General features: G+C 45.7%; 1 protein-coding gene across 1 annotated transcript; it reads right to left on the reverse strand.

The window, feature by feature from the left end:
• Positions 1-204: 204 nt before the first annotated feature.
• Positions 205-4411, reverse strand: HTR1B (5-hydroxytryptamine receptor 1B). The gene has a single exon (XM_066253925.1). The coding sequence runs from the start codon at positions 4409-4411 to the stop codon at positions 3200-3202; it is 1212 nt and encodes a 403-aa protein (XP_066110022.1). The 3' UTR covers positions 205-3199.
• Positions 4412-10188: the final 5777 nt, after the last annotated feature.

The following is a 10188-nucleotide window of genomic DNA, read 5'->3' on the forward strand; positions in this document are numbered from 1 at the left end:
AAATCCTCAAAATCATGGTGGTATATGCCAATAAGTATCATTTATCATCAATTATTCTCTCTTCAAGGTTCAAACTCCTAAATGCAACCCAGAATCCAAGAAACCAGTCTTTCCATAATAATAGAATTACTACCCCAAGCTTTTTAGAACACAAGAAAGGACTTTTATTTCATTATTTTCCTAAATTTCATTTCCAATTACACATTTGTTGAAAGGTAGAACACCAAAGCAATTGTCAGTCATGGTACTCCATCAAACACACATCATCTGAGATTTTACTGCTTGAGTCAATTATAGTCTTCTCAGGGTTTCCTGGTTAAAGAAGATAAAACCAAGACAATAGAGAAAACAAGTGAAGAACACTGTTCTGTAGGAAATTTGTTGAACTCAACAACCGTTCATTCATGGGTGCGGTGTCCACTTTTTAAAAGGAAACTCTAAAATTCCTAGAAACACAGGACAACATTCATATTTCTGGATGAGTATACATTCATATATTTGTGTGAAAATTTGTGCAAGTAAACATGGAAAATGTTATTTTTTACTACAGCCAATGAAAATATATTTGCATTTCTAAGTTAGACATTTCCATCTTCCATTTTATGTTCTGCAAAAAAGCCATATGTCTAGTTTATGAAACAACTATGCTATAGGCAGCAGTAACTGAAAAGGAGCTTAACAGTCTTAACTATATACCCCTGGGATGAATATACATTTTTGCATAATCATGTGCAATGCCAGATAATGTTTCTAGATCTCTTATAAATACAAGGGTTTGCAAGCTTCTACTTCACATAATATGTCCCAGACCAGTCAGTTCAGCCAAATAGTCAAGCAAATATTTAAGTGGGTAATCTACAAAAAGGCAAACAGTCCCTTTGACTAAACTGACCATGTTTTGTTACTATGAAGACACAATCATTGTAGGTGCCTAATAAAGAAACCATTGGTAAGTAGTATTTCAATTCATTTTTCCCTTCAGTTGCCTAGAAGTTTATTTAATTTGTTCTTAGGCCCACAGAAAGCACAGCTGCATTAACAAAAACCAAACATAACATGAAACAAATACTATACTTTATGCACATTCCTATCAGGAGTAAGCTAGATTTCTCCATAAGAGAAATGTCACGAAACAAAATCAACAAAGAAACTGGGGGTTACAGCAGAAATATTGGATCCCTTAATTTTTAAAATTTTATCTTACTCCAGTAACTGGTGTAAACATTAATCAGAATTCCTGTTTTTATTTAGTTTACCTGTGACACTTTGAATAGTAATATTTTCAAGAGTCATTCCCCCAGAGTGAAGGTCTCTGCACAGTAGGCAAACAGTGTACTTCAGATCAATACATCTATTGTCTCACAGTCTAGACTGGAGAGCTTTGAGCAGGAGGTGAATTCATTTTACAAAGAAAAACTTGGTTCTGCAGACACAGGTATCACCTGCAGAAAGTTCTCTGAAGAAGAGAATGTAAATCTTCTTTGGCATATTAAATAGTCCACATACACATTTTTTTTTTCCCCTGTGCAGATAATCCTTCAGGACTACTGTTTATTTAATTATGCATTTTTCATCTTTTAGTGTAAAAATCTTGCCCTGTGTTAGGCAGTCCTTAGAGTGAATTTGAGATAACAAGTAAGTATCATTGAAATCTGAAAGGACAGATAAATTTTAAGTATTAACTGTTGATATATTCATGGAGGGGCCAGGTCAGTGACAAATTTCCACGGTGCGAAGGCTTACTGGTTTAATTACCTAGTAAGTCTGAGGTTTGGTTTTATGAGTTACAAGGAAAAACAGGCTCAATTCTAGTTTCTCTGGGCTTTTCTAAAGTTCTCGCATGTTATTTTCGAATGATCTTTGTTCCTCCTCAGACTTCACAGAAAGGGAAAAGAAACAAGTTTTTAAAATTTTTCTTTAATATCATTTTTGGGATCCTTAATGCATTTTGAAGACTTTTGGAAAAAAGGAGCTGGTTCTCTTGGTTACTTTACATGTTAGCACACACAGGAATTACAGATGGGAAGGAGAGTGCAAATGACTATCAGAAAAAAGTCTCATGCATTTAAGATTTTTTACAAGTCAAAATATACATCCTCCTCTTGCCCCTCATTCCTTAATTGTATAAGAACCATTCCTATTCATCAGTCTCCTTTATATCCCACTGAATTAGATAAGGAGTAAAGATACTTTCCTTGTTAAAGTACAGTCTCTATCTAATAGCATCAGTTTAATCAATTGCATTAATAAGAAATAGAGCAGCTTGGGCTGAGTCACCCATCATATCCTCCATTTATGGGGATTTAAACGTATAAAATGACAGGAACATAAAATGAGAAGGAAAAATAAAGCAATCTGCAGATTTTGGCACTAGCACATGTAATGTTTTGTTTGAGTTGTTAGGAATGTGGTTTGACAATCACTAAATAGGAATGAAAAAATTACCAATCTGCAGAAAACATACAATCTTAGGTGTTGCTTCTCTGTTTAACACTCCCTGTCTCCTATTCCCAACCACCCACCCCATATAGTTTCAATTATAATAAAAATAGAGATCTTCACAACAGAATTTTGCTTTTAACTCTTCAAGGTTTCTCTGTGCCCTCCCAGCCGCACATAAGGTTTGAAGCACCAAATCCACAAGTTTCTCCAAGCAAGGTTAAATAAACAAAAACTGAAGACTGAGGGATGCCAAAAATGAAACTGTAACACAAAGTTCTCCCCAAAACACAGGGTATTAAGTGTCTAGTTCAAGTACGGCCAGATGGTATGTATCTGTCTCAGACAGGGTTCAGACAGCAACTACATGTACCACTGGTTCTAGAGGGCATCATCCGTGACACCACAGCAGGGCAGGGATCACCTTTCCATCATCAATTTTTAAAAAGTTGCAACCCCTTCCCCTCTTTTGATTGGCTGCAGCAGGGTCAGTGCTGAACCTGGGATTTGAGGGAAGAAAGTGAGCCTCGTCCTCAGCAGGGAAGTTCTATCTTTTGTTTGAACAGTTCTCCTTTCAGAATTCTCTCCCACTCTCTTTCTCTCTTAGGGCTGTCCTGGCTTCTCAGGATCCATGGCCCTTGCCTATAAAAGAGCATCTCACTCTTACCCAGTAACAGTTAAAGAAGAGTCTACCTACCTGTGGAACAAACACAACACGGTCCCCAAAGGCCACTTAGGCCACCTCAGTGCAACTGACAAGTCAACTTGGGCATTTAAAGCGTATCAGTTTATGAAACGCTTGTTTGAAGTCCTCATTGGACATGGTATAGATAATGGGGTTAATGAGAGAGTTGAGATATCCTAGCCAGTTGAAGAAGTCAAAGATGGCCAGGTGGAACCAGCATGCATCTTTGCAGATAGGCATCACTAAGGAGATGATGAAGAAAGGCAGCCAACACACAATAAACGCTCCCAAAATGATCCCCAGGGTCTTTGTGGCTTTGCGCTCTCTAGCGGCCATGAGTTTCTTCTTCTCCAGCAGGGCGTCCGAGACCCGCACCTTGACTTGGTTCACATACACGGGAGACCCGGATTCGCTGGGCATGTCGGTAGCCCGCGAGTTAATGGAGGTAACCGAAGACGTGGACCCAGGGGAGTCGGTTATCAGCTGGGCTCGGGTCAAACGCTTGCCAGTCTTGCTGGGAGTCTGTTTCAAAATCCGGGAGCGGGCTTCCACGTAGATGCGGCCGTAGAGGGCGATGAGGAGCAGGGTGGGAAAGTAGAAAGCGCCCACCGTGGAGTAGACTGTGTAGAGGATGTGGTCGGTGTTCACCACGCAGTCCGACACCTCCTCTTCGGCTTTGGCCTGACGCCAGAAGAACGGCGGCAGCGAGATGGAGATGGAGAAAACCCACACCAGCGCGATCATGACGGCCGCCCTCCTGGGAGTCCTTTTCACCGAGTACTCCACGGCGTCCGTGATGGCCCAGTAGCGGTCCAGAGCGATGACACAGAGGTGCAGGATGGAAGCCGTGCAACAGGTGATGTCCGACGAGAGCCAGAAGTCGCAAACCACCTGGCCCAAGGTCCAGCGGCCGGTGACCGTATACACGGTGCTGATGGGCATCACCAGGATGGAGACCAGCAGGTCGGTGACCGCCAGGGAGGCAATCAGGTAGTTAGCCGGGGTGTGTAGCTTCCTCGTCCGGGACACGGTGGCGATCACAAACGCGTTGGAGAGCGTGGTGGCCAGGGTGATGAGCGCCAGCAGCATGATCAGTAGTACTTTCCAGGGCAGGGCGATGGAGTCCTGGTAAACGTACTTCTCGGCACTGCAGTTGTGGGAAGGCGCAGCGGAGAGGTTGGCTTCAGAAACCCCTGCCTGGGAGCCCGCAGGCGGCGGCGGGGCGCACTGAGCGCCGGTCTCCTCCATGTCTCCTCGCCTTCGCTCCGGAGCGCAGCTCTGGGGCATGGAACGGACCGGGGAGAGGCGGAAGGACCGCGGAACAGACCACAGTCCTGTCCGCTTTGCTGGTTAGTTCCGTAGGTCCTTCAACTACTCCACCCAGGTTCCCAGCTGAAACTGGAGGTCCAGAGCGCGGCAGCCGGAGGCGGGCGAGCGCGTCCCCTGCACTTCCAGGGTGCCCGGCGCTGCCTCCGCGTCTCCGGCTGCTCTTCTCCGCGTCTGGTCTCGCTAAGGACTGGCCCCCCTAGCCCCGCTCCGCTCCCGCTCCCGCCGGGCGTCTAGTGGAGGAGGGCGGCGTGTTGTTTTGAGGAGGGAGCATTGGCCAGGTAGGATCTCTCACCCCAAATGCTCGGGGCTGAGCGTTTCCTAACCCGGGCGCTCCTTAAACCGCAGAGCCGGCCCCCAGGAGTTTTCTAGCTGTTGAAACCGAAGCGTGCTGGCCAGCGGGGAGTCCCGGTCTTGCATTCCCGCCCCCCGCCCCAGGCTATGCAGTTTCCTGCGGCGGCGGCGGCCGCCGGAGTTGGGTGGGGTGAAGTCTGGGAGCCGCGCCGCGCCGCGCCTCGCGCCCGTGCTCTGCCCTCCCTTCTTTTTACGCGCTGGCCACTCGGACGAGCTGCCCCACGGAGGCTGGGCCGCACGAGGGGGACTCAAGGGCTTGGGCTGCGGCTGCTGGCACCGTGTGGCCGCGGCGGCCACCTCCGTCCCACGGGCAGCGCTCGGAGTCACGCCGTTGGGCGCACTGGTCTGGGGGACTCGGCGCGGCACTTCGGGCAGGGGCAGGTTTCTGGGGAAGCTGGGGGAAGTGTGGAGCGCCAGCCGAGGAAGAGCGTCTGAGCCAAGGAACAGATGAGCTCCTTTTATAGAGTCCGGGTCCGGCCGTGCAACTCGTGCGGCGCGACGAGTGCGAATGCCCGCTCCCGAACACCTTCCCCTTTTTCCTCTCCCTCCCTTCTTACCTCCCGCCCAGTTCCCACCCCGGCCCAGGAAGCTCCCGCCGGGTCCTACAGCCCTCTTTACACGGCCCATCTCGGGGCCCCTCCCGATCCTGACACCCAAGTGCCGCAGTTTGGGCCGAGAATTAGGATGAGGGCGTCTGTCCCTGCCGCTGTCAGCTTCGGAGCTTGCTGCGCGCCCCTCCAATTAGTCCCACGCTCTTAACTGGGGCACAGGCAAAATCACGGAGTCTTTTTCTAGGCAACTACCTATAGCCTTCCACCCCAGCTGGCCAGTGCTAGGTGGAGCTAGCCCAAGTCTCCGACCTATCGGCTCAGGAATTTTATCCAGAGCTGCTGGCCACACCCAGGTGAGAAGGAGGCGCCAGTTATATAGCTTAAGAACGAAACAACCGACAGTGCATTTTATACTTCGGAAACCAAGTCATACTTAAGTCTTGCTACAATACAAACTACTTTTTCCTATCTGGTTTTAGGAATATGTGCTTTTTTATTCAATCCCACCCGTTTAACTGTGAATCAACAGAAAACAAGATAAGAAAAAGCTGCAAAAATGTAAAAGTGTGACAAATAGAAGCTCACTGCATGTGAAATTAAACGTTCTGCCCCACCCTGCTGCTGCAGCTGCTCAGCAGTTCTCTGCCTCTGGAAAGCAGATCACTCGCTAGAAGCACATTGCCTTCCTTCCACAACCTGCCTGGAAAGGAGGTTATCAAGATTCACCACCAGCACCATCAATGGGGTTCCTTCACCTTCAACGAAAATATCAAGGTATCAACCATATTCTGCACAAAACACTAGCAGTAGTACCTAGGTCCTGTGACCCTAGAAAACGTCCCTACACTGAGATCCTCCTCCTCCCGTAACAGAAACAAATGTAAGGTAGAAGTAGGAGTTAGAGTGTGTTTCTTTTAAAAGTTCCAGAAATGAACAATGTTTTTTCAGCCCTGAAAGCTAACCCAACTATGAGTTCCCAGGGCCTGGCTCAGTGTTTAGCAGGTATAACAGATCCAATGAAAACAAACAAACAAACAAACAAAAAATCCAACTACCATTATTATTGAATTTATCAGGTAAAGTGTAAACATATTTTAAAAAGAATTATTCCATCCAGTCTAGAGCTAGAGATTATCTGGCCCATCCACTCAGTTTCAAGAGAGTAACTGAGATCCTTTGAAATAAGAGATTTATTTTAATTTTTTAATTTTTATTTATTGATTTTAGAGAGAGAAAGATCTATTTGTTGTTTCACTTATTTATATATACATTCATTCATGGTTGTTTCTTGTCTGTGCCCTGGATGGGGACCCAACCTGCAACCTTGGCATATCTGGAGGATGCTCTAACCAGCTGGATGACAGCACCCTAACCCAAATTCCTTTCATTCTTCCTCTGTCAGCCAGGCACCAGGAAAAAATAGAATGCCTACTCTGTGCCAGGCAATTCTAGGTATCAGGGGTATCAAGGCCAATGGGTTAGACCCAGACCCAGTTTTCAAACAGTTTATATTCTAGAAGCGGCAGACAGACAACTGAATAAGAAATAAAATAATTAACATGATTGCATATACTGTTAAGCATTGTGAAAAAAATGAAACGCATTCATGCATTAAGGTGCGGGTACTCCTTTAACTAGATGCCAGCCTACCAGAAACATCCTCTGGGTGCTCCTAGGCTGCAGCAGCCAGGAAGATAACAAACACACAACCTCCACCTTCCTTTCCTCACGGTCCTCAGCACCCAGCACTGCTCTGCTAATATTAAACCTCATTGGCACTACATTTCAAGTGGCCCTGCCCATCTACCCACTCCACCCATCCACATCTGGTGTCTAGCTAGACTTCATTATTTTGCAGACTGCATCTTTCTCTATAAATCACGGCAGAGGGAAGCAAAGCAGGCAGCCTAAATCACTAGAAAGGGGTGTTGGCCAGAATGGAGGAAAAATGTGTTTTGAGTGGGGAGTGTGCCAGGAAACTATTTTCCTGCTATTGTCAAGGAGCTGGCATGATTAGAGAGAACTATTCAAGGGTCAGGAGGCAGAGGAAGGCAGACAGGAATGTTACAAGCTGTGGGCAGCTTCTTCTTTTCCAAGTCGGCTCCAGCAGCACGCAGAGGAGGAAAGCACTTGCTCCTTCTAGGATTTGGCTTTAGTGATGCGGAAACCTGTGGCTTTCCCCGGCCACGTTTCTGCTGCTGCGCGGAATCGCAGACCCTGAGTGGAATCCGCCACATCCAGGTGAAGTGGGACTCCCCCTACCCACTATCCACCCTTTGGTTAAGAATTGCTTGAACCCACCCAGCGGTCAGACAGGATTTTGACAGTTTAGTGGAGACCCACTTTTCAGTAACTTAGGCTCCCGCATTTCACCCCTTTAGCACTTCAAAACTTAAAATGTTAGTGTTTGCACAGGGGTACATGTGTGTGAAACTTTGAAGAGAATAGGAAACCTTTCAAGTTGGCTTTGCCTGGGTTGCCCCTGAGCGTGGTGGGGCCCGCAGGCGTGGTCCCCAGCAGCGCTGGGAGGAGCCTCCCTTCAAGTACTGGAGATTCAGCCCCCACACACAGCTGGAGGGGCAAGAAGGAAACAGCTCCTGGTGAGGCATCACGGCGAAGCAAAAGTTAGTAGGATGGGAATAGCTCCTGTTTGACCATCAGACACGAAAACTGCGCAATAATGTGCTCTCCTCGTCAGCTTCACGCGGGTGGACTTGAAGCAGGCGGGCAGGATAACGCTGGAACCCCAGTGAAGCCTGTGACCACCAGACCCAAAGCCTGACACTTGTGGTCTTCTGCAGAGGGACCAGAGCGGAATCGCCCCTCAAGGAAAGCTCGCCCGTGCCAGAAAGAAACGGGGCTGCTGGTGCAGTGAAAGGAGAGGCGGCCAGGAGCCGGCTTCCCAGTTTGCCACCTAACGCTAACGCCCGCTCCACCCCCATGCAGCCAAAAGACACCCCAGTGAGTGACCTACCGCAACGCAACTCCGTCTTCCCTGGAGTTCCCAGAGAGTGCCTCTTCAGAGAGGTCCACGCACAGGAGCAAAGAAAGTACTTCTGAGTTTATCTCTGCTTTGCTGAAATAAAATAGCTAAGACCCTTACTCTAGTCGCTTTGCCCCTTTGATAAAGAAAAACGCAATCTCACATCCTCTAACCCTTCAACATGAAAAATCCACCCGCAGTCCCTAACCACAAATGTGGGGACCTGGCAGGCTACTTCTTGTTGCAAGTCCTGCTTCCTCAACCTATGGCTGCTGTTTTTGTTTTGTTTTCTTGTTTGTTTTTGTAACTCTCACCCAGGAAATGGGCAGGAGACCTCAAGCTCTGTGCATCCTCATGTGTGATTTCAGCTCTTTCCCCTGTGTCTTCTCCAGTAATTTTTTTTAATTAATTGGTAAGAATGCAAGTACAAGTCTTACTTATGTTTTGCTTGATGAAACTATGGAAATGTTCAGATAAACAAAGACTTGCATACATACATACAAATGTATACATACAATTGTTGCAGACAACTTCTGGGTGTTCACAGACCCTGGGAGGCTCAGCTACCTCTCCATATTCATTGACACCACACTGGGCCTTTGACTTGGTATTTGTCATGATATTTATGTGTTGTGTACTTCATAAGGGATTTTTAAGCCTTGGCACATAATAAAATTAAGTGCTTTATTTTCTAAATTCTAAGCTGGCATAAATTAATCTATGAAAAGTAGTAATTATATGTTTTTGTATGGATACCTGTATTGTGTGTATCTGTATTTAAAGAAGAATGTAGACAAAAATTAGAGCAAATAGACAAAACTTAAACACTTTCTAATGCCTGTCTCTGTAGTAACAGCACTTTGCTACTTTGAACAGATAGATTACTGCTGGTTCAAAGATAGCCCAATTTCAACCAGTAGAAGAGCTAGCTCCCAACAAAGGTCTCAATTACGTATTTCCTGGTGGAAAACATAGGTCTTAGAAGAAAATTTCTAAACTAAAATCTGAAGTTATATAAGCAGACCTTGCTTGTGGGAGATGGGCATTAAATTTTTCTTCTTGGACAAACAATGGAATGTGGCAATAATAAGAAATTTTTGGATGGAAAAACAATGCCAATAAATCCACCAAACTTAGGAACAATTTGCTGCTTTAAGTCGGCAGCATCAGTAGGCAGCTGTGTTCAAGATGAAGTCCCTCAAGAAAAATCAATTCAAAGACTGTAATAGTGAACTTGTTCACTGGCCTAAGGAAAGAAGTAATAGAAACTGGGTTTTTTGCCTTATTTTCAACTAGGAAAAAATGCATCACTTTGTGTGATTAGTTTCAGTCCTGCAAAAAAATTTAAAAAACCAAAACCAAACAAACAAAAAACCCAAAACAAGCCAAGCAGTTTTATTGCTTTTTCACCTGTAATTAATGAATAATAATCCTTATCCTTTATTGACCACTATGTACTAAGTTTTATGCTACCTCTTCTATATATAATACATTTGCTCATTTAATTCTTACAACAACACTAGGAGTTATTATTATCCTAATTTCCTGGATGAGGAATTTGAAGGTTTAGAGAATTTAAGTGACTCTGCCAATGTCAGACAACTGGTAAATTGTGGAACTGGTTTTCAAACCCAAGTTTCTCTAATGTTAAGGCCCAGCTCCTTATGAACAAACAGTCTACACCAAGTCAGTCACACAGCTCGGCATTGGCAGCCCTTTTAACCATCCTGCCTGTGGCTTTACTTCATTCCACCTGTGAGGAGCACCATTGCTCACAGCTCTTTAAGTCTGCAGAACAAATTTTATGTTAGATACCTTCAAATTTTGGGGGGTGGGGGAGGTGGTGGTAA

The sequence above is a fragment of the Saccopteryx bilineata genome, chromosome 1 (genome assembly GCF_036850765.1).
Source record: "Saccopteryx bilineata isolate mSacBil1 chromosome 1, mSacBil1_pri_phased_curated, whole genome shotgun sequence".
In the NCBI taxonomy this organism is placed as follows: domain Eukaryota; kingdom Metazoa; phylum Chordata; class Mammalia; order Chiroptera; family Emballonuridae; genus Saccopteryx; species Saccopteryx bilineata.

Excerpts from the sequence above, each read along its gene's own strand:
- HTR1B (XM_066253925.1), bottom strand. The coding sequence starts at position 4,411 with ATGCCCCAGAGCTGCGCTCCGGAGCGAAGGCGAGGAGACATGGAGGAG.